This window comes from Mauremys reevesii, linkage group 3, assembly GCF_016161935.1.
Source record: "Mauremys reevesii isolate NIE-2019 linkage group 3, ASM1616193v1, whole genome shotgun sequence".
NCBI classification, from domain to species: Eukaryota; Metazoa; Chordata; order Testudines; family Geoemydidae; genus Mauremys; species Mauremys reevesii.
Genome location: NC_052625.1, coordinates 196912229 through 196937148, shown reverse-complemented (window position 1 = coordinate 196937148; position 24920 = coordinate 196912229). Strand labels below are relative to the sequence as shown.

The following is a 24920-nucleotide window of genomic DNA, read 5'->3' as shown; positions in this document are numbered from 1 at the left end:
CTTTCACCTCTGGGTCACTGGTGTGGCTTTGATTAGGGTCATTACTCATTACCATTTAAAAGCTCACCGGTGACCTTTGCGAAGTGAGTTGGAGGTCCTAGTGGAAAAGTGTCCACATAAAAACACCACAACGATTGACACCATCTAATGACAACTAATTTTGGCCACTGCCAACACAGGGTAGATTTGAATTCTGATTAAGGTAAACTCCTGTCCCCTTTGAAGTCAATTGCAAAACTCCCATTGGCTTCACTGGGACAGGATTTCACTGCTGGTGTTGAAAAGTTCCTTATCCCATTGCTTATATCCCTGCATAATCTACTCTCTACTCACTTAATTCATAAACTCATAACTTTAAGGCCAGAAGGGACTGTTATGATATCTAGTCTGACCTCCTACATAGCACAGACCAAAGAACCTCAGCCAACAATTTCTACATCAAGCCCAGATTTTCTGTTTTGAGCTGTAGCATATCTTTTAGAAAGATACCTAGTCTTGATTTAAAGACTTTGTGTGATGGAGAATCCACCGTGTTCTTAAGTCACTTCTTCCAATAGTTAATATCCCTCATCTGATGAAGTGGGTATTCACCCACGAAAGCTTATGCTCCAATACGTCTGTTAGTCTATAAGGTGCCACAGAACTCTTTGTTGCTTTTTACAGATCCAGACTAACACGGCTAACCCTCTGATACTTGTTAAAAAACTGCCCTTTATCTCTAGATTGAATGTGTTTAGCTTCAGCTTCCAACCATTGATATATCATGCGTCTGTTAAACTTTCACTCTGCATGTTCTGCTCAATATCTCAACTCTAGCGTTGCATTAATTCTAGTTTGTTTGTTTGTTTTTGCATGGAAAATATACATATTGAGAGAGAGGAATTGGTAGACCAAGATTTAAACAGCCCACTTATGTACAAAATAATGTTCAGTGAACAAGAAATTTTAGCCAACCTGGAGTTTTGCGTACCCGCCTGTTGTAGAAATTACAGATCAGAATGGAAATCAAGTGGTGCTATGTGATATGCCTGCTTGTCTGCCAAATACTATTGCATGCCTTGAGGGTGGAGGGTGGCCCTGGGTGAGAGAGAAAGCAGGAATGAGGATGCTGTAGTCCATACTTGGCAGAATTTGCACTGCCTTCAATAATAATAAAGTAATAATAATAAATTAATACTTAGCTCTTATATAGCACTTAGGAGAACTATGTGAGTTAAGGGTGCAGGAGTAGAGGGCTTGGCCCAAAATGATTTTAAAAACAAAGCTTTTAATTGCCAGGAATCTTGTCTAACTGTAGTGCATGCTTGTCTGCAGGCTAATACAGTGTGTGCTGCTGGTTATGGCTATTTCTTTCATCTCTCGCCTGAGGGGACATCACAAACTCCTCTTCTTGCCTTCAGTAAGAACACAGCCCATTCCTGCACAAGGTATTTGGGGATTCCCTTTGGTTAAAGATTTTTTTCTGTAGCATGAACTGATTAAGGATTTTTTCCCCGTAACATGGGTTATAATTGCAATAGATAATTAGGCTCTGTCCCTTTAAATATAGCTTCAGAGCTTTGTGTTCATTTAAAATTTAAAATCTTCTCTGATCTATAATAGGATTTCTCCACAGCAGAATGAAGTCATCTGATAATGATTCAGTTTGGTTTATTTCTCATAGATTATCTGTAAATAGTTTCCATTTCAAGTTTCAATTAGATACATCCTTTTTCACTTCTAGTCGTCCTAAACTATTGTGTAGTCTTCATCTGTAGTGTTAACAGCTGATTCATTTCACCCCAGACTTGCTGCATTTCAGTAGCAGATGAAGTGATCCCTGTAGATTTAAGTCTTGAATTAGCAAAGCACTTAATCACCTGCTTAACTTCAAGCCTGTGAGTAATCCCATCCTTATTCAGCAAAACACTTAAGCAGGTGCTTATGTGCTTAACTTTAAGGACATGCTTTAAGCATGTGATTAAGTGCTTTATTGAATAGAACTGGGATTAGTCACATGTGTCAAAGTTAGAATCAAGACTCACAATTTGTCAGACCACTAATAACATTCAGATAATGTGAGTACCATGCAAGACACAAACTATCTTATTTATACAGATAAAAGGGTGAGAACTTAACAAGATAACAAAGGAAGCAGAATCAGATAAGTTTACCTGGGCTAGGCATGCATATCTTATTTCCTTACTTAACTATTACCCATCTTCTGTTAATGTTTCGCCATTAGCACCATTGTTTATGCCTAATGTTTCTTTTCCTGGCACCTGTATTTCAACATTTCTTATTTCTGCTTAAAGGTACATACAACATTTCTTTAATCCATTCTTATTTTTACAATATAATTCATTCTACTTTCACAATCCTCTTTTGGTCAAGCTCACGCCATGACCAAAATTTGTTCCACATATTAACCGCTTTATCTCTTTGTTCATCAGCAATATTCAAAATCATCATATTAGCACTCTGTTCTGGGGCAGTCACCTGAGTGGCATGCCTTACACAATTTTGGGTACAACAGGAGACTAACTGAAAACATACAAAAATTATTAGGATTCCAAACAGGATAGTCAGGGCTCCCTGAAACAACCCAGTTTCCTATGCCAGAGAATATAGCCACTTCCATAAAAGACTTGGCTCTTCATGGGAAGATAAGCGATTTGTTCTAAGTGGCTGGGGCGTGATCTATTACCTCATTGGTATCGTCAGGTATAAACACACAACATTGTTTTCCAATGAGTGCACAGGTCCCTCCTTTGGCCGCCAGCACTATGTACAATGCCTGATGGTTTAAACTTTCTTCAGTTTTATTTGCCATTATTTTAACTACTTTCTTTTAACCTCAGGCTTTTTTTTTTTGTGTATTACCCCCAAGTGGGTTAAAGGAACTGCCAATAGTCTCTTCCCAGGTGTCATTACTGTTCCATATTGTGTTAAATGGACAAGGTCCTCCAGTGAGGTGGGGGGGGAAGTGGGATACCAGGACAGGAACATCAGTTTGACAGTGGGCTGGGATGTGGCTGCAGACCCAGCATTTAGAAATATTAAGGGTCTGAGCTATCCACACTTGCTGCTGGATAAAAGAATTGACCTTCAGACACCAACAGCCGAGGAACAGGCACCACCAGAGGTGCATGTTGGAGAGGCAGCCCCCTCTGGTCTGACAACCTCAACTGAGGAAACTGTAGTACAGTTTTATGTCCCACCAGCAGCAGCGCTAGGCTCACTACTGCTTTTTCTTGGGCCTTGCTTGTCATCTTCTGGAGTCAAAATTGACTCGTGGTCCTGACGTGATGATTGGTTGCTGGGGGTGGTGCATTCTGCATGTATTCACAGTTTAACAGCTGTCTGGGTAGTAAGCAGTGCCTGATGATTCTTTGATACTCTAAGTCTTTTTTCTTTCCTTACTTCTGGCTATACAATGGCCTTCACACCTTATCTTTCCTGCTCTTTACTCTGGCTATAACAATGGCCTTCACACCTTATCTTTTCCTGATGCATTCATTCCTCATTCACACAAACAGATTGAGAATACAAACAGTAGTATGTTATATCGAGCAAAAAGGCATTGCAAATTAAACCTTGCTAAGTTTTACAATTAATAACCAAGACAATTTACATTGAGACCCAGGCCTTCAATGTTTCTCTAATTTACTTAACATAGACACAATAGAGAATCCTGTCTCTTACTACCTAAATCTTAAAACAAAGAGTTAGAGAGAGGGCCCAATTTGTAATGCATATGGGAAAACAGAATCTTATAGTCCCAGAGGGTCATTTCTTTCTGCTATTCAAAAAGGATGGCTAGCAGGATGAAATCAAATTATACATTATAAAGTCCAGCTCCTACATATCCCCCTTTTGACACTAAGATTATCAATCCCAGTGTCACTCTTTATGTAGTAAAAATACTGGGAGGTGATTTGGGCCTGAGGCTCTAGCTTTGCATACATTTGTTTTATTCACCAGCATATTTTAAACATTTCAGTTAAACACATACAATTTAAAACCAAAAACAATTAGGGGTAGTAACATTAGTATGCCAGTAGTTGTGGGAGTCCATCCAGATAATATGAATGGTTCTGTTTCCCACATTGTTATGTTTGTTTTTAGGAACTATAGAATCAAGTTACCCCTTAAGGGTTAAATGCTAAATCCCAAAGCCAAACAACACTAATTACCTGTGTCTTGCAAAAAGGTCTGTCAGTTTTGCAACTTTGAATTAAGAGTCAAATGAATTTTTAGTGGCATTAAAAACAAAAACAAAACCAATTTATCTTACACCTACAAAACAGGAGTTTTACAAACCAGATGTGCTGGTTTAGATTCTTAGAACTTTACATATTTTCACAGACAAATAGATACATACACATTTTCTATTCCTTTACACTGCTTTGTTTTTACATAGCTCTATATATATTTGGATTATTTACAGGCATTCTTTTGAAAGGGCCCATTTCCCTTCAGAATGGCTGCAAAACATGATCCTTTTTAACATTTTCACAAAGTTTAACTGCTTAATTCTCTCCAGCCTTTGTAGAGTTAACTTTTCACTCTTTCCTTAAATCACTCGTTTATCTCCCAAAATAACACCTTTATCACCTCAGATTTCACCATTTTAAGTATTGTTCCAGGGTTCATGCCTGCACTTACTGCTTTTCTTACTGCAAACACTATGCCTTAGGGCTTCCAACCTGTTTTTCAGTTTCTTTATCTGTTGCTTGCCTGCTTGATCCTGCTTTTTTTCAATGAACTGTTTGTGAGTGATATTGTGGTCACTTCACAATTTTGAAATAAATGTTCAAGGAAAGGGACCAGAACTCACCTTCTTTGCTGAATTGGTAGTGGAACACTGAAGAATCATTTTTTTTGAGGCAGACAACAAGGAGGGGAACAGAAAGGCTTTTTTTTTTTTTTTACAATGAGATGGAGTATTAAGGGGTTGGATCGATCCAGGGGTCTGGTGGTGGGAGAGGAGGCTTTTAATAAAGCTTTCAACTTATTATTTGAATATTTGAGAGAGGCGAGTTTTGATTTTGTCCAGCTACGATTTGCCTCTTCCCACCACTGAATGAAACAATTAACCTCTTCTTTAGCCCATTTAGTTGTAGGTTGGGGTCTTGTTCCAAGATTTTAACAGTGGGCCACTGAGTTTGGGATCCCCCTGAGTTAGCTAGACCATTTTTCCAGAAATTTACAGGTCCGGACCCTTCTTACAGGAGTCTGGACCCATCCTAAATACATAAAATGAGCAACTGTCCTGACTTAGACGTCTGGTTACCCATACAGGAGGACTTCACCAATGCCCAGTGCAACATACAAAAGGAGCCCACAGGCTACTGCCTCAGTGCATCCACACCACTCAGACCGCAGGGACAGGAACCGGAGATGGCACCCAGACTCAAACACTCCACAGGAAGACGGATAGACAGAGAGACAGAACAGTCCTCAGTCCGGACAAAACACAGAAATAATTACCTGACCAGATTCCTGATGTCAGATCCACCTTTCTGTTCTGGTGGAGGACCCAGTCAGGAATCACACAGCCCTAGTGGAACCTCCAAATTGTCAAAGTTAGAATCAAGACTCACAATTTGTCAGACCACTAATAACATTCAGATAATGAAACTATCTTATTTATACAGATAAAAGGGTGAGAACTTAACAAGATAACAAGAAAAAGAGAGAGAGATAAAGTTTACCTGGGGCTAGCATATCATATTTCCTTACTTAACTATTACCCATCTCTTCTGTGTGTGTGTTCATTATTTAGCACCATTGTTTATGCCTAATTTTTTTTCTGGCACCTGTATTTCAACATTTCTTATTTCTGCTTAAAGGTACATACAACATTTCTTTAATCCATTCTTATTTTTACAATATAATTCATTCTACTTTCACACATGCTTAAAACTAAGCATGTGATTAAGTTATTTGCTGAATTGAAGTGTAAATACTTTGAGATCCCATAGGGTACTACCAGTAGATATGCTATCTACATATATGATATTGCAATATAATTATTATTTCTGTAGTACCAAACATAGGGGGTTCTAGAAGCCCGTTAAAAAGTTATCCCTTAATTGTATTAAACAAACTACAATCAGAAGCCTAACCTAAAACTCACTATACAAACACCCCTGAATTTTCAGGAAGTTTGAACCATGATCTAAATAGAAACCCTCCAACTGGTCAAACCAAAATTGTTGCATGCAGAAACACCCAAACTTTGGCACTGTTGGAATCAAAACTTACCCTTACATTGCTGAATTCCAAATTGGGAGGGACTTTCTGTCTGGATCCAATTAGTTCAGAGGCAGCAAAGTTGGCCAAAGTTTGATGGAAGGATGGTAAGAGTACATAGCTATCTTATTTCAGCCTGAGCATTATCTCTCTTGTGGCGAATTCTGAAGGCACTTGCAAGAAAAATGGCATGGGTTTTAGAGAACTACTTCTGGACAAGGATTGTTATATATATATATATATACACACACACATATTTGAGTACAAAACCTCTTTATTTCTGAATAAATGTGCCTATGCAGGGAACTAGTGCAGGCTTAGGCGCTAAGATACCATAAGTATCACAGAAAAACCTACACATACATAAATATACAGAAAGAAAGTTGAGCATTCTCTTCCTTCATTTTTCTTCTTAAACAGGTACGGTCTCCTGGTGTATCCAGAATACCAGCCCAAACGTGTAGATGGCCTGGGCCCAGTTCTGTTCCAGAGCTTCACAGCCTGGAGAAATCAAGGCGGGGCTCAGGTATAATTTGTTTTAATTGTATTTTGGTAGTTCAGGACACTTCAGTGTAATCCTCAAAGGTGCAGCTCCTCTGTACCCACTTTGGTCATTTTGTACTGCAGCAGGGACCACTGTGATCATCCAGTTCAGTGGTTTTCAACCTTTTTTCATTTGTGGACCCCTAAAAAATTCCAAGTGGAGGTGTGGACCCCCTTGGAAATCTTAGACATAGTCTGCAGCCCCCTAGGGGTCTGTGGACCACAGGTTGAAAACCACTGATCTAGTCTGACTTCCAGCGTAATACAGGCCAGATTTAACCCAGTAATTCCTGCATCTGCCCCAATATCTTGGGGTGGAACTAGATCAGACTTTTTGGAAGGACAGTCAAACTCATTTTAAAGATTCTAAATGATGGAGAATCCGCCACCATGCTTTGTTTAATTCTTTCAATGGTTAATTACCCTCATTGTGAAAAAATGTGCATTTATGTCTAGTCTGAATTTGTCTAGCTTCAGTTGCCAGCCATTGAATCTAGGTATGCCTTTGTCTGCTAGACTATAGTATCTAATACCTTCTTCCCATGTAGGTACTTACAAGCTGTGATCAAGTCATCTCTTAACTTTCTTTTTCATAAACTAAAGGGATTGAGTCCTTAAAGTCTCTGTAAGACATGTTTCTAGTCTCAAATCCTTTCTGTGGCTCTTCTCTGTACACTGCTGAATTTTTCAACATCCTATAATGGAATTTGCTGGTTCTGGAAAAGCTTACTTGTATGAAACAACATAAAGTTGACCAGTGTTTTCCAATTTTGGTCACCTTTTATCTGTCATGCTGACTCCGATAGCCAGGCTGCCAAACCAACCAATGTATTATTCTTTGTACCTTAATGCCCCATCGCATCATAATAATGAGATTTATTCTGTGTTCCCTGAATGTGCTACCCACCGATAGCTATCTTCCCATAGTCATGTGGTTGTAAACAATACCTTGAGTATGTTCAAGGAATGCCACTTTATAATACATCCTTTTTTTCCCTTGTCTTCTTTAGCTATTGCTCTCGCCAATAATTACAAGAATAGTATTTACGGCATTTTCAACCAAGGATATTGCTGACTATTTAGTCTCATTTTTTCCAGTGCAGTTTTTGTATCAACATGGAAATAACTTGTAAGAGTTCAAACCTATTTTTCTGAATCCTCGCAAACAGGAGTAAAGAATTAAGGGTGAGATTTTCAAAGAAAAATTAGATGCTCGACTTCTATTTGTGCCTTTGACAATCTCCCCCTTCTGCTACACAATGGTGAAAGGCTAATAGTGAACCACAGAACTTTTCTGAATTTATTATTATTTTAAATAGATTTTTAGCAGCCGCAACCTGGAACTCCGAAATTTCCAGATCTATGCTTGCAAAGATTTTGGAATTGACATTGTAGAAAGCCTTGGAAATACCACTGTTGCTAACAGCTTATTACTTGGACACCTTGGTCAAAAGGTAAGAACCCCAATAGCTGTTGTCATTCTGCTTTTTCAGCCCACGCTATTGTAAAAAGGTCCTTCTTACAGACTAGTATCAGACCCAATAGAAGGAAATACAAAAGCCAACTTCTCCAGAAGAGATTTAGCTGTTTTCCCAGTGCCAGCTTCACTTAAGCTCTGAGCTTTGAGAAACCTCCATATCTTGAATAATAAGGGCCTACGTTTCTTCCATTCCACCTGAAAAACAGCACTCCAGCAGCACAATGCCTGTAACACCATGCAAGAGCACTGATTCGGTACTGAATGAGAGGGAAGTGTGCCAGCAACTTCCAAGTCAGTGGCTTCATAATATTAGCTGCCTCTATTTTAGGATGGTAGTAGAGGGAAGTACCATAAGGTTATAAAAACTGGATATAATGTCACTTTTCGCATTCCAGCTTCTACAGGTTATACTGTATATCCAAGTACAAGCTCTGTCCAGGCACAAAAGGTAAAACTGAGCCAGAGACAGAATTTCCATTCTGTGGGCAAGTCCAATTTTTTTAAAGTCCGATTTGGAGTGAAAAGCTGAAATTTCCCACAGAAAAAAATTCGGAAGACTGTTGATTTGAGACCATTGAAACATTTCATTTGATATTTGTTTACATTTTTAAACATAGGTTATATATGCATAATATTAAATATTATATTGAAATTAATATTGTAATAGAGTGTAACAGACTAAATGGAAGGAATTGAAATGACACCTTTGAAATGAAATCTTTAACAGTATCAAAAATGACAGATTTTGACACTGCTGAAGTGAAATATTTTGATTTTTTTCCATTAACATTTTTTGTCAAAAAGTGACACATACCCATGAAACATTTAGATTTAAACTAAACGTAGTTGTTGATGGAAAACTCTTCTGTTGATAATATTTTGACCAGCTCTAACCATCATTAGTTTTAACCTTTTACAAAAATGCCCAGCCAGCATATAACCAGGTGTCACTGAAAAATTTAGTCTAGTGGCCTGAGCACAAGTCTGGGAGTCGGGTACACAATTTCAATCTTTTGGGAAATATTTTTAACCTTTCTGTCGATTCCTCACTCTGTAAAACCTTCAAATGAAATGTTTCGATGGTCTCAAACCAACACTCTTCTGAATTTATTTCTGTGGGAAATTTCAGCTTTTCACTCCAATTCTGAGACTTAAGTCATCTTTGAACATGAGAAATACAATCAAGCGCTAACTGTTATTATTTATGACAGTAAGTTGAATTCATGACAGTAAATTGAATCTTCACTATGTGCTTGTGCAGCATCTTGCACAATAAGGTTCCCGTCCTGACTGAGTCTTCTGGGTGGTATTGGAATGCAAACCATTTAATTAATAATAGAATCTTAGCAACAGCTGCCCACAGCTTTCTTTTTCATATTTTTCTGCTCTGGTTTCTAGCGCAGCTTACTGAATTGCTTGGGGTACATTGCCAATCTGATTGGCTGATGGATATATTTTTTTAAAAGGCTAATTTGTAAGCCTGGGGAAGACAGTACTTTAATGTAGTGGATTGATCCATAAGGAGTACAGAGCTCAGATAAAGCTACGGCCCCAAACAACTAATCTTCCAGTGTTCTAGCTGCACAGTGAATTGCTCTCAGACTTGAAGGGACGGCTCTCTTTGTTTGTGTTGTTACAGGATCCGTGGGAGAACTCCAGTGCTTTACTTGTTAAGAGCTGTTGAGGCGCTCAGCTGTGCGTTGTTCCTCACTGCCCCCCAAGGGTGTGATTATCTTTGATTATCTCGTGATAAGAGTCGCCTTGTCATAATTTACATCTTAATTTATGTAATTCTCCCTTTAATAATGATGTCTCTTTAACATCAATTAAAACTTTGTGACATGAATGTAACAGGAACATTGGCTATTCTGCTCTGCCAGCTGTTTTGTTTTTTAAAAGATGCCTTGCAAGCAGGTTATATTTTTTTGAAATATTAGGAAAATTGAAATTGGGTCCTGTCATAAACATACAGCTAAAGTTCAGAGTAGGGAGGGAACCCTGAAAGGTCCTCAGTCCTTTAGTGCTGTAGTATCTGGGCCTGAGCAAAAGCCCATGGAAGGGGGGAGGGATAGCTCAGTGGTTTGAGCATTGGCCTGCTAAACCCAGGGTTGTGAGTTCAATCCTTGAGGAGGCCACTTAGGAATCTAGGGCAAAAATTGGTCCTGCTAGTGAAGGCAGGGGGCTGGACTCAATGACCTTTCAAGGTCCCTTCCAGTTCTAGGAGATTGGTATATCTCCAATTATAAATAAATTATAAAAAGGCTCCTGTTTACTTCAGTGGGCTTTGCATCAGGGCCTTTACTTTCAGTGAATGAACCAGATGCATCTGCATTGCGTGTAAAAGAAAGCGTTAACTTCTGATAAAGACAGATTGTCCGAGGCAGGTGATGCACATTTGGGGAGGAGGAAAGAGTGAAACAGTCTTCTAAAAATATTCGAAGGGTGAAAACATTAAGGAAGGAAACAGCTTGTGCAATGTGAAGCAAAGGGATATAATTAGGGGTGATGGGATGGACATGAATAAATCAAAAAAGTAGGTAGGAAAAAAACATTCTAAGAGCGATATCTGTCTGGTCTGTGGAACCCCATGTTGAGGCATTAGCTCTGTACTGACTTGGAACCAAGTTCTTCACCTAGAGAATCTCCAACTTCCCTCCTTGGGGAAGGCTCCAGGGGAATGGTGGAGCACCTGTCTCTTAAAGGGACAATGCCATCTTTAATGGTATTAAACCAGCTAATTAAAAAAAATCCTGTTGCTGATAGAGTACCTTTAAATTGCATTTTTGATTCATGTGTTTAAAGTTCCTTGATACAATATTTGTGTAGGGTTTTGGTTGTGCTTTCTGCTGTTGAGGGTCTTTCCAAGGTAGTGGGTGGGCCCCAAACCAACATCAGATGGGGTCATGCCAGCTCCTTTTCCACTCTCCCCACCATCTCTGTGCATACGATTGCTCCCAGCAGCAGTACATGGACTAACAGATGGGACCAGCTACCCCCATGTCTCCTTGTGCTATGTCCTGGAAGGGCTATTGTCATCTTGTTCCTGTCCATTTTCTCTTTCTGGTTCTGTTTTTGACTCTTTGCCTATGTTTTTTTTGTTTGTTTGTTTTTTTTCACCCTCATCTTTTCTTCTTTCTCCATATTTATTTGCTGTCTGTGTGCTCTCGAGTTTTGTTGTGAATATTTTGGACAGCCTGGACCAGATCCTCAGATGGTGTAAATTGTCCCAGCTTTGTGGACTTCAAAGGAGCTACGTCAATTTGCAGCAGCTGAGGATCTGGACCCTGAGCTTATTGCACTCGGGAGACCCAAATGCTGATGTGTTCAGCTGTGCTCTTTACTTTCATCTTGCAGGACAGTAGCTGTATGTCAGCAGGGCTGAAAACTCCCCAAAGGCATGAACTGTTGGTTTCCAATACATCTTTCATGAACTTCGATATTAGCACCTGCACTGCAATCAGCACCTGTTCTGGCTGTTACCAAGGCCAGGGTAAGTTACATTTACACTGACACTCTGACATAGCAGAGTCTGAAAAATCCTTGAGTTCTGTAGAGTTTGGTGTTGCCTTTGTGATTTTATTTCCTCACCGAGAGGCATCTCTAGAGTTTGCTAGCTGTATCCTGGAGGAAGGATGATCCACTGACTAGGGCACTACCTTGGGTCTCGGGAAACCTGGGTTTAATTCTTTGCCTTTCCACAGACTTCCTGTATGACTTTAGACAAGTTACCTAATCTCCTTGTACCTCATTTCCCGCCCCCACACTGTCTTGGAGTGGTGTAGTGAGGATAAACCCATTAAAAATGTTGAGGTGCTCAGATGCTGTGGGAAGGAGGATCATAGAAAAACTTTATGTAGTTGTCCTGCAACGCAACACATGTCTGCTAACCTGGGTCAGCTCTGGGCCATAATTTTAGGTGGGAGCATTATAACTCCATCCCTTGGACACATAGGTGTTCATTAGGGTGTTTTTGAAAGTAGTCCTCACTGTTCTGATATCACTGGTGGGCTGAAACATGGGAGTCTCCTTACAACCTTTTTTCTGCTTTGCTAGCCCCTTACTGCAATTTGCTCACTCATGTCTGGGGCACTGGGTGCAGATGCTGCAGATGGATTCTCTACCTGGAAGAGCCAGGCTGTTAAACTGACAGCCATGAATGCTGCATAGATTTGAGATGAAGGTGTTTTTTTTTCCCCCCAACCATGATTTAATTTTCCAATTTCTCTTAGTTTGGGACAATTATTCAGAAGTCCCATTGGGACGCAGGGATAGGGATTAACACATTCATTTGTTAATATTCCTTTTTCAGGGGGTAATACTTCAACATAGTGGTATATTCTGTAATCACTACAACACATCTTCATAGAATTCCAATGAGGTTGTACCTCAGACCACCCTAAATCTTAAGTGAATTTGCCTGAGATAATGTATGGAAACAAAGAATTCATCTGAGTTTTCAAGAGCTACCCAAAGGCTCTTTGAAGAAAGTTCCAACTGCAATTACCTGTTAAATGTGTGTGTATGTGTAATTATAAACTATATAAAAACATACACTTTCCTGCAAAAATGGTGAAAAATACTTCAGCAGAGATCAAATGGCACCAGGAAGGCAAAATCTGCCCCCAAAGTAACTTCAGCTGTGCAATAGGAAGGTCCTATATTAACAAACAGTGACTAGTGAACAAAAGTGCTATGTTTGGTTTGCTTGGGCCATGGGCTGGGTGCAGGGGGAGTTATGAGCCTATTTGATTATTTTAGTTTGGGGCCAACCTACAGTTACTGCTGCATCTGAATCCAGTGCTCGAACCAAAAGACCTGTCAGAGGTAGGATACTGGACTAGGTGGCTCTTGGGTCTATGCAGTAAGGCCATTCCGATGACCATGCTTCCCATCTGGTTATGATTCTTCTGTTTAAAATATTTCATTATCTAGTCAGTCAGTAGAACCAATAACATGTGATGTATGTGACCAACCACACAACAGACCCAGGGTGTGGAAGTCTGCAGGTTTCCCTTTCTGTCCCAAGCAGCCATTTCTCTGACAGGAAGCTGAGTTGAGGTTAACCCCTTGTTCACCGGGGGGAAGAAGAGGGTAGGTAGTGCCCCTGCACCCAGTCAGACAAAGGTGTGACGTTGCATTTCTGAATGATTGCTTGTTTCCCCAGGTGGATTTACAGTGAGAGCTGAACGGTTGGCATTCCTGAATTCACCCAACCAGGCGTCATTCCCGTTTCCCCATTCGGCCATCCTCGAAGATCTGGATGGCTCCCTCACAGGACAGGAAGGAAGTCACCTCCTTGCGTCTATGGACACACTTGCAGCTTCCTGCGTGGCCAGTGCTAACTTCAGTCACGCTGCTAGGGGGAGTGTTTGTGAAAGGGACGTTATTTTTCACCGTATGTCTATTGGTTTGTAAGTAGCAATTACATCTTTGCAAGATCAGGTCTGGCCTGATCTTTTATGTTCCGTATCAGGTCTGGGCACAGTTGTGGAACTAAGGAAGGCTAAGATTAATCCCAGCTCTGCAACGGCCTCTCTCTATGGTCCTAGGCAAATCACTTACCCTTATTATCTTGGTTTCTAGATCTGTAAAATCTGAGCTTGTCCAAGGGGAAGGTTGGACCTTAAAAACCTGATTCTCATTTATTCTCCTGTCCCTTCACATAACTCTGGCAGTGCAAAGGAGCCTTAAAGTAGATGTAGTTGTAATTTATGCCAATTGTACAGCCCTTCACCCTGTCAGAGTGGTGTAAACGGGCCTTAGTGTAAATGAAAATCAGGCCTCTGTGAATCTCAAGATAGGCCCTGAAACTGAGGTAACCAAAACTAGTGGACACCTTTGGCCTAAATGATTTGCCCAAGGTCACAGAGTTTATGGCAGAATTGGAAATTGAATCCAGATTTCTGGTCTCCACCAGATATTTTTAGACAAGTAAGAGGGCATCACAGGTAATGGAGGATTAAAGAAAAAAGTTTGAATTACATTAGATTCAAAATAAGGAAAATGTTCTTACAATTTTTTTCCTGAAGAGCTCCCCAAGTGCGGATTGTTCTGAAGGTAATGGCTGGTTACACTTATCTCTGGCAAACTCACTTCAGTTCAGTCTAATTCATTTTCCATGTTAATTTAATGAACTTTCAGCTTCATATAATACTATTAATATTGGAGCCAACATTTCATGGCTGGGATGATTTAGCTGGGGTTGGTCCTGCTTTGAGCAGGGGATTGGACTAGACAACCTCCTGAGATCTCTTCCAAACCTAATTTTCTATGATTCTAAAGTTCAGTTTCCTGCCAGATCTCCTGTGTGTCAGACTCTTCCTACAATGCTCAAGTAGAGGCAAATTTCTCACTTCAGCTTTGAGGGACATATAGCTCCAATGTGTTATTCCACTTCACTACTTGTTGCTACTGCTGCCTATGTGAGCTGGACTGGTTACTGTGTTTGAATTGCTGGCAGCTAAAGGAGAAATGTTGCTTAGCCAAACGTTATCACTACTGCTCGTAGAAGGAGGATACATTAGAATTGCTCTCTCTTAAGAAAAGTGTTTTATCACATGAAAAAAAAAATCACTCCAGCTTTTTGATTCCCCCTGCCCAAGCTCCCCATCATTTCATTTTCTGTTTAGTGTACAAATCTGTACCATTTTCCATTTTTGCTGTTTCAAGTTTGTTGCGCACTGGCAGCAGTGCTGAAGAGCGCTGTCAGATGGATGTAAATAATTCAGAGCTTTCGTATTATTCAGAAGAAGGAAAAACATTTCCAAATAGGGGGAAAAAAAAGTTGCTGTATAATTGCAGAACTGGGGGACATTTTCTGTAGCCTTCGCCTACATAGAAACTTCCCATGCAAATACTATTTCTACTCACTTCCACTAAGCCAAAAGTCTGTAATCAGTGGGATTACGGAGTTGTGTGGTTTAGTGGATCACGCACTAAATCAGGAGTAAGGAGACCTGTGTCCTATTCCCGGCTCTGCCATATGGCCTTGGCAGGGCCTCCCAGAGGATTCAGGGGGCCTGGGGCAGGGCCAGGTCTTCGTCAGCAATTCAGCGGCGGGTTCCTCTCGGTGGGAAGGACCCACCGCCGAATTGCCACCAAAGAATGAAGCAGTGGCGGTAGAGCAGCCTAAGTGCCGCAGATCGCGGCTTTTTTTTTTCCCCGCCACTTGCGGCGCTTGTACTCACCGGGCGGTGCTCCGAGGTTTCGGCAGCACTTCAGTGGCGGGTCCTTCACTCACTCCGCATCTTGTGCTGCACTGAAGGACCCGCCACTGAAGACCCGGAGCGAGTGAAAGGCCCGCCACAGAAGTGCCGCTGAAAACCCGGAGCAGCTCATGGGGCCCCTGCGGGGCCCGGGGCAAATTGCCCCACTTGCCCCCCCTCTGGGTGGCCCTGGGCCTCGGGCAAGTTATTTCCCTTCCCACTGTTTGGGAGAAGAAACTTGTGTTGTCTGTTTAGATTGTCTTGTCTATTTGTCTTGTCTGTTTAGATTGCCAGCTTTTGGGGGCAGAGGCTCTCACTAAGTCTATGTACATACAGCCCCTAGCTCAGTGATGCCCCAGTCTTGATTGGGACCTCTGGGCACCCCCAGAATATAAATGATAATAATGCATAAAAAGCGGTGGTGCACTTCTCTAACAAATATCCAGATCCCTCTTGTTCCTTCCAGTTCACAGTGCCAGTGGGTCTTGTGGGGTGAGCAGAACTAACAGTTAATTAGAACCTTAGATCCAGCATTTATAAACTTGGGGAAAGTTTGAATCTGGCATTCAACATTGCCCTTCAGTGCAGGTGGATGGCTTAATAGTTTTAGGCTAGTTGCAGCAAGGGCCTTTGGCTCTTTCCTTTCCTTTCCGGCTAGCCTCCCTCCTCTTTCCATTCTTTCCAAGAGCAGGGAGTCAGCTGATGCCAAAGATACTTGGCAGCACTACTTCCCAAAGCCAGCTGCTAGCCTGTCCTCTAGTGGAATGTTTTCTGAACTGAGTAACCCTCCTCCATGGAGATCAAGAGCATCTTTTCTATGCTATTTCCAGATCTCACTCTCCTGAATGTGCACTACCAGCCAAATCACCATCATGTTAAGTGGAAAGAACATCAGCTTGCAGCCCGGAACATCAGCCCGCATAGTGTGCATTCAAATAGAGTATAGGTCAAAGAGGCTTTATTCACAGGGACGGTGCTCTACAAATGGACTTGCCAGGGAAATGTGGAGGGAAGTAAATAAGGGGCTACAGAGATTGAAAGATTAAAGTAAATATTTACAGCATGACCAGAGGATGTCTTGGAGGAAGGTGGATTGCATCCAGAGGGATTGAAGGTTGTAAACAAGAAAGAGGGAATGGTTTCTGAGAGTGTAACTAGGAAAAATGGGAAGAAGTTGAGAAAGGAAAACTGGGAAGCAGGGAGAATTTCCTCACAATGAAGTCTATTGGTCTTGGACAATCTCCCTGGAGAATGGTGGAAGAAAGTACTATCATTTGAATAATTTAAAACTGGGCTGGGCAAAGCATAAAAAATATACTGTAGGGAATAATTCTGCATGGCGTCTCTAGGCATGATGCAGATGTCCTTCTAGCTGGTAGAATTTCCCATCTATGATCACAGTACCACTGGTGCTTCCTCAGAGCCATGTAATGCAGGAGGCCAGGTTTCTATCTTATCTGTCAATGCTATTGGAGTGGATTGTATCTAAAAGAGGGGGAAAGACCCTGATGGTAAATGTTAAGAATCTAACCCAGATCGCTGGAGTCTTAGTGTAGTGCTGTAGCCACAAGACTATCCTCCTTTCCTTATGCAGCCAGAAGTTTTCTGGGGCTATTAACAAAACACTCTAGAGTCCGGCCATCAGAATCTCACTCTGATTCCATAGTGTTGGAAATACTGTGTAGTTTTGTTTAAAGAGAATGGAACAGATGCTCGGTTGCACAGCAATAAATGCAGTGACTGACATGGAGTTGCTTCAGATTTACCCTAGTTAGTGTAAAGAGATCAGAATTTGGTCCTATTTGTCTGAATCTTGATTCTGTTTTTTTTGCTTTCGTGTCATGTTGATATTAACCCAAATGCACCATGTTTGCTTGTCATGCTGTTACTTGGCAGGAGATATTCAGGCGGGAAGAGAGAGATGAATTCATCACGCCTTGAAAATGACCCTTTTTGGTTGCGTATATAAATGAATCCATCCCATGGAGTCCCTTTAGGGAGGTTGGGATCAGGATCTCAAATTCACAGCTGCCTGCTATTCCTACTGTGGGCCAAACTTAAGCCCTTAATATAGAACTAGTAAAGAATTAACACACACACACACACACACAGCCATGAAAAAATTGGGAGAAAAGTGGCATTTTTTTTTCAGAATATGTAGGGAGTTTGACAATATTTTAAAGAAAATCCAGTTTTGGCTTCTGAAAATCCCCCAAATCTTTGATTTTTTGGTTTTCAGTTTTTTGATCAATACCCAATTGAAAAATACCCTCCTCTCCCCAACAGGACATTTTTGCAAAAACATTTCTATTTTGTAAAAAAAAAAAAAAATCATTAATTTTTTGTTATAAATAGTAGATGGTAGAATTTCTACCTGTTCTATCTGAATCTAAAACCCCAAGAACTTTGAGGGAAATATGGATCTGGAGCCAAACTTTGCAACCTTGATCCATATCTCTATAAAAAGAGCATTTTCTATCACGTCCAATTGAAATTTAAACTAATGTGTCACTTAAACTGCCCTGGAAGGGCTCTTTACATCTTTTAAAAATGTAATTGAAGCTTATAAAAGTCTTTATAAATCTACATGCGAGAAAGTTATTGAGTGCTGTGAAGAACAGCGTATGCCATGGTGTAGTGTTGAGTGACTGCAGGCTAGATACGGTTGCTCAAAATGCCACTGCTAACCATATTATCTTGAAAATGTGAGTCCCTATTAATATTAAAATAAATTCTCATTAAAAAATTGTCATAATGTGATTAAGTGACTTTAAAAGTTTCTTCTCCTCCTGCATGATTTTTACAAGAGGAAAGCATTAGAATAATCTCCATTACACAGAACCTTCCATCCCAAGGAATTCTAAAAACACTGAGTAAACTTTATACCGTCCAGGAGTAACTTTGCAATTCACTCAGTTTCATCTGCCTCCACTGTGGAATTTTGAAAGCCAGGATTTTTGCCCAGCTCCAGCCTTGCAACTGAGCCTTTTATTGCTTCTCTCCTTTATTTTGCCGGAGAGGAAAAGATTAGCTCACTTTTTGATTACCTTAATTCCTAAATCTGGTCCAATATCCTCTCCTGTAGTGCCTGCACTTGCTACAAACACAGCAGTCCTTGATGTGCCAGTGTAAAAGGAATCGTGTACCCCCTACTTCCATGACTTCAAGAGAAAAGTTCAAATGATTACTCTAGTTTTGCTTCTCCTTTGATATTTACTTACCTCGGTGCCTATGTGTGAACCTCTTCCCGCATCAAACACATGCAAAGCCACACTTTTCCACTCACTACACTGTGGCCCTCTGTACACACATCTTCGCTAAACACACACACTTATTCACGCCTACGGACACCTTTCCTACACTTACACACACTCTTCTGTTAGCTTAAATTGGTCTTGTCAGGGGTATGTGATGTGGTTTAGCTGGTGAGCATTTAACAGCTGGACGCTGGCTGTTCAATTAACAAAACTACCTGTTTGAATTTCCTTCCTGTGTCCGGCTTGCTACACTATATTTCTTCCATAATTGATCGGTCCTGAGATTGAATTGATTTTTAGTGTAACGTTCTTGGACAATGGCAGTTCGGCTGTGAGGTAAATTATGGCAGTCCCAAAATGCACAGTTCCAAATTTTCAGTGAGTGCCTCAGTTTCTGGATGCCCAACTTGAAACACCTTGTGTCTGATTTTCAGAACTGTATTTCCTGTAAAGGCTCCTCAGCATCTCTGAAAACCAGGCACAAAAGGCCAGATTCTTCTCCTACTTATACCAATGTAAATCAGGAGAATGTCAACTGAAGACAGGAGTTACATCACGCAAGGGAGATAAGAATCACATTCCCAGTCTTTGGACTTGGGTACACACATTTAGTGACAATATGTCAAGGTTTTGAACCTCTGCAATATATATATATATATATATTCCTGGACCCACCACCTAAACGATAAGAGTTTGCTGTAGTCGTTGTGTGCATTTAGCCTCCATTTGTACAGCAGTAAATTAGAGTATTGACACAAATGTTTGCAGCCCCATTTGAAGGGAGCTGCTATTTGATTTCCTGTTTTAAGGAGATGGATAATCATAATGGGTTATTTCACAAACGTACCAAACAGAATGCATTTAGAGAGAAACACAGCGCCTGCCTCCATACGCAGAGATATGGAGCCTTAGGATAAGAAAGCTAATGGTAAACATAAACAGGAGAGTTAATATTTGTTCTCCTTGGTGCTGTTGATTGGTTCAGCAAATCCTTTGTGGGCCATCTACGTTCAACAGCTCTGCACAGTACACTTGAGCTAAATTACATAACAGTTTATACAGCCGCAATGGTAAATTGTGATTCAGATTGTAAAGTTCTGTCTCGTAACTATGCCATATTTCTAAAGCAAATTACTCCTTAATTGAATTACTCCACTTTGATATAAAAAATACAGCACTGTCAATGAGTCATCCATTTTTTTTTCTGATACAGTTTGTAAAAGCTTCCGACTGTTTAAAGCAGGGGTTAATTTTGCATTAAGACCACTGCTTCCTGGTTTCTTTCAAATAAAGCCAGGGGAAGTTCAGGGAAAGGCTCTTTCTTTTGGTAATGAAGCTCTCTCATGTTAATGATCCATGCAGGCTCCCTTGGCTCCTTTGAATTAGAAATACTTGTGCCTGTGCTCCTCTGCTTCATTAACATTAAAGAGAGGTAGATTGGTGGCTATTTAGGGCACAGTGAAATTGTTGGCTATTTAGGGCAAATGAAAACGATGCTAATTGTGGCTGGTAAATTCCATTAGCGGGGTAGTCCCATTTTGGCAAGGATATGAAAACAAGCACAGGGGCATCCTTTTGAAGGGAACCTGGTATCAATGTCAGACTCAGGGTTAACTTGGACGAACTAACTCTTGCATAAGGTGGCAGGGCTTTTTCAACCCTCCCAAAACCTGGCTTGATTTTTTTGGTGCTGATGCCGGGTTAGGGTGCATGGGGGTGGGATAATATCTGAATGAAGAGTAGGACAAAGCGTTGGAGAGTTGGGGAAAAAGCATTCCCGGTTGAGGTGATCCAGCTGTGGAACAAACCTCCGGAGGCTATTCAGGGAACATGGAGTATGTCTGTCCTCAGGAAACGTTGCAAAACCTTCCTTTTGTCCTTCCCACCACAGGAATGACACTCACACCCCTTCCACCCAAAAAGCTCCAAACAACCAAAACAAAAAACAACCCTCAACCCCCCAATCAACCTAAAACAAAGAGTAAATGAATAAACCCGAACGAGAAAAAAATAAAAAACCCCACAAATCTTATCCCAAATAAGTTTTTTTAGGCCAAAACAGGAGAAATGCCAGTGACTCCATGAAGAGAACTAGGGACTTTGCCATTGTTACTGATGATACACGCAAGGCACTCTCCTACTACACTGATGGGCAGCAGTGCAAAACTGTATGACTGACTGATTGTATCCAGGCTGGTTTGCCCAGCCTGAAGTTCCTGTCCACTTTTACACCTATTAAAGGGTGCTAGTTGAGAGCTCCCATAGAAAAACTGCCTCGAGCACCCAGTTGCCTAGGGGGCTTCAATATAATGCAGAGATCCTGTGAAAACAGAAAAACAAAAGTGACATGTTGCACTGAAGCTGGGGGTTGTGGCCCTGAATCTCCTCTCACTTGCTGTGGTTTTACATCACTGTAGCACCATTGGTTTCACTGGAGTTACTCCTGATTTACACTAGTGTAAATGAGAAGAGACTCACACCCTCTGTCACATGAGTACCCTCAGCTCACTCTGATAGTGCTATTACTCGTATGAAGGTTTTCCTCCGTACCTGAGCAAGTGTGAAAGTGCTCACAACCTATGACCGTACAGCAGTGGTTGCCAGTTGCTTACTTAATTAGTATGAATACCTTGGCCCATCTGATGCCTGCAAGGGGGGGTTTATTAGTAGTGAACCATCTTCTAAGCTCCTTCCAGTCAGTTTCTATTATTCTAGTCCCCATATTCCCTTCCACCCACTATCCTGCTGCCGAGTGTTCTGTAAAAGGCAATAGCCTGGGATCTTACCTAGTTCATGTTAAGAGTTGCTGATCGAAGCTACATTCATCTTCACTACATAGGCATGGCCCATAGATAGCTCAGGTCCTAGCATGCCAGGCCCTTTTTTGGGTCAGGACAGAGCTTTCTATACTGGGACCTATAACCCCGAACAACTGTACCTCTGTATTAAGGATCCATGGAAGATCCTGTGGGCTGCATTTGACCACCCCTGCCCTAAACCTTTCCGTACATGGGGCCAGATTTTGTCTTTGAAACTATGATTGTGGCCGGTGATAAGGGAGGGACTACGTTGTAGTGTGAGCCCCAGCAGGGCTGACTCAGCCAGAATCCCTCCTGGAGCTTTGGGGGAATGTACACTACACTGCCACATCATCCTGACCACGCTTTGAAAGCAACCTCTGTCCACTTCCTTCCATGTAGGATAAACTCTCCCGGCTGGTCAGGAGGAGGGCTGAGAGCAATGTCACGTATCCCCAAAGGTATCATGCCATGTCCCTACAAGGACACGACCAGGGCAGGCTTGTTGTGCCGTGTCCCCTTCCTACACCCTTTGTTTGCCAATACTTTCAGCTACAAAGGAATTAGCCTCACCTCTCCCACTGCCATGAAAGGGTGAACTCCCAGTCACTTTTAAGGGAAATTGTGTGATTCTATCATGCAACTCTTTCAAAATGCATGGAAAGCTCTGTCATTTTTACAGTGCACACAAGTATGCTAGTTTCTCTATAGTATGTAAGCTGTTTGGGCAACATCTTTCTACACAATCTAATTCTAGATGTGACAAAACAAGAGGGGTTAACTAACTTACCAGAAAGTACGGACTTGGGGAGGTGGGGGGGGGTCAGGAAGTACAAGAATCACCGCTGAGCTTGTCTTTGAGCAGTGTAAAGTGTTATTACAGTATTCATTATGGTAGGAGCTGGCTAATAGTGGAGAACTGAAAGGTGGTGGTTTTTTTGTTTTTGTTTTTAAAGAAGCAGATTGTAAAAAAACCCAACGCTCTGACAACCTTCATTGGCCAGATATTGAGGAGACAGTGGGTACAAATCTGGTATTTATTTGCAAGTGCTTTGATGTTGGAATGCGTGCAAGTCTTTCTTCCGATGACAAGAGACTGCCTTGCATTTGATTCTTCTGGTGGGGTATAGTATTGAAAGTCTGTTCCAGTATTTACCGATCACTTGCTGGCCTATGTATCTCCTGTGTCCTGCTGATCACGACTCAGTGGAGTGCATACTTCACCATCCTCCCATGTCCATGTTATGTTTTGTATTTGTAGTGGGCTAATGTATTTGCACTTTCAATTAAATATGCCCATCCACTGCTGCATTATATGAACAAGGATTTATCTGATCAACACATGTAGCTTGCTTCCTAGTGCCTGGTTTTGTCCAGGTAGGGTCTCCCCTTTGTAGTTCTGGGAGGTCTTAGTTGGCTTTAGACTTTCCGTGTGTCTCTTCCTTTTTGTCTATTGCTCTTTCCACTACTGCCAGCTGCAGTGATTCTGGGGCTGTAGGCACCAATGGACATGTGCATCTTGACATTAAACACTGTACCAGGCTGCTATTATAGCCTTCTGTGGGAGTATTTCTCCATTCAAGAAATATTTTATTTGCTCTTTACTGGTTTCTTTAATAGGGTCTCAGCAATTCTAACTGCTGATTAGGCTTTGCCATATGACTACCTGGTATGACTGAATTCCTGAGTAAACTACACAAATTCACTGCAAATAAACTGAGGTCACGTCTCTGAAACTGCACAGTTTGGGATATCACTTGTGCTGAAATGCTTCACTGCTTGGTCTGCGATAGTCACTGTGGTAGTGTCTGACTGTCTGGCTAGTTCCCAGAAATCTGCATCTCCATGGGCTGTGGGAAGCGGCATGGGCTGAGGGATGTGCTGGCCGCCCTTCCCGCAGCCCCCATTGGCCTGGAGCGGCAAACTGCGGCCAATGGGAGCTGTGATCAGCTGAACCTGTGGATGCTGCAGATAAACAAACCAGCCCGGCCCCCAGAGGCTTTCCCTGAACAAGCGGAGGACCGGCTTTGAGAACCACTGATCTAAAGAATGTCCACTGGCTAAACACATCCCCTTTTATGTCCATCTGATCAGGGACAGGGATCTGGTATGTCACCATGATTATAATTTTTCTCTTTTGGATGTTTGTTTTTTGTGGCAATATTTTTAGTTAGTGATTACATATACTTGCATGTTATGATTCACGTCCAAGACCATGTTCGTGTATAAGCATAATAATAAACAACCAAGGTAATGTAACATTTAGACTTTATTCCTTCCTCCGCATATACTGTACTTTCTCAGCAAGCACTTCCTGAAAGTAGAGTTCTCTAAATTCCTAGACATTCCCCAAACTTAAGTGTACTATAACGCCCCGTATTAGGAAACTATCATAACCATGGGCAAGTCTTTTTGGCCAACAAAAATGACTGAGATCAGTTTAAACTGTAAAACAAATCATTCCAAATGTCCAAAAAATCATGGGATAAGACGGAAGGTCTCCTCATGGACCAATAACTGGTTAAAAGACAGAAAACAAAGGGTAGAGATAAATGGTCAGTTTTCAGAATGGAGAGAGGTAAATAGTGGTGTCCCCAAGGGCTCTGCACTGGGACAAATCCTATTCAACATATTAAAAAATGATCTGGAAAATATGGTAAACAGTGAGGTGGCAAAATTTTCAGAGAATGCAAAATTACTCAAGATATTTAAGTCCAAAGCAGACAGCAAATAGTTACAAATGGAGCTCACAAAAGTGGGTAACTGGGCAACAAAAAGGCACATAAAATTCATTGTTGATAAATGCAAAGATATATACATTGGAAAACATAATCAAAACAATACATACAAAATCATAATCCAAACTATACTTGCAGCAAATTAGCTGTAACCATTGAAGAAAGAGATCGTGGAGTCATTGTGGACTGTTTTCTGAAAACATCTGCTCAGTATGAAGTGGCAGTCAAAAAAACTAACAGACTGTTAGGAACCATTAGGAACTGGTGTGGAGAAGGTGAATAAAGAAGTATTGTTTTTGTATTGGCATCCCTAGCTTCTGTGGTGTCCTTAGCCTGTGTTGGTATCCCTAGCCTCTGTTTACCAGAAGCTGGGAATGGTCGACAAGGGATGGATCACTTGATGATTACCTGTTCTGTTCATTCTCTCTGGGGCACCTGGCATTGGCCACTGTCAGAAGACAGGATACTGGGCTAGATGGACCTTTGGTCTGATCCAGTATGGCCATTCTTATGTTCTTATTCACTCCTTCACATAACTCAAGAACCAGAGGTCACCCAATGAGATTAATAGGTGGCAGTCTTAAAACAAACAAAAGGAAGTACTATTTCACACAACACACAGTCAGCCTGTGGAACTCATTGCCAGGAGATGTTGTAAAGGC

At 41.3% G+C, this 24920-nt stretch overlaps 1 protein-coding gene across 1 annotated transcript in view; it reads left to right on the top strand.

Moving 5' to 3' along the window:
• The window catches only part of PKHD1 (PKHD1 ciliary IPT domain containing fibrocystin/polyductin), a 306693-nt gene that overhangs the window by 139176 nt on the left and 142597 nt on the right, over positions 1–24920 (top strand). Inside the window, exons 23-27 of the mRNA XM_039532757.1 lie at positions 1315–1427; positions 6658–6763; positions 8100–8234; positions 11615–11750; positions 13425–13671. Of these exons, the coding sequence (XP_039388691.1) occupies positions 1315–1427; positions 6658–6763; positions 8100–8234; positions 11615–11750; positions 13425–13671 (737 nt within the window). The remainder of the gene's footprint in view (positions 1–1314; positions 1428–6657; positions 6764–8099; positions 8235–11614; positions 11751–13424; positions 13672–24920) is intronic.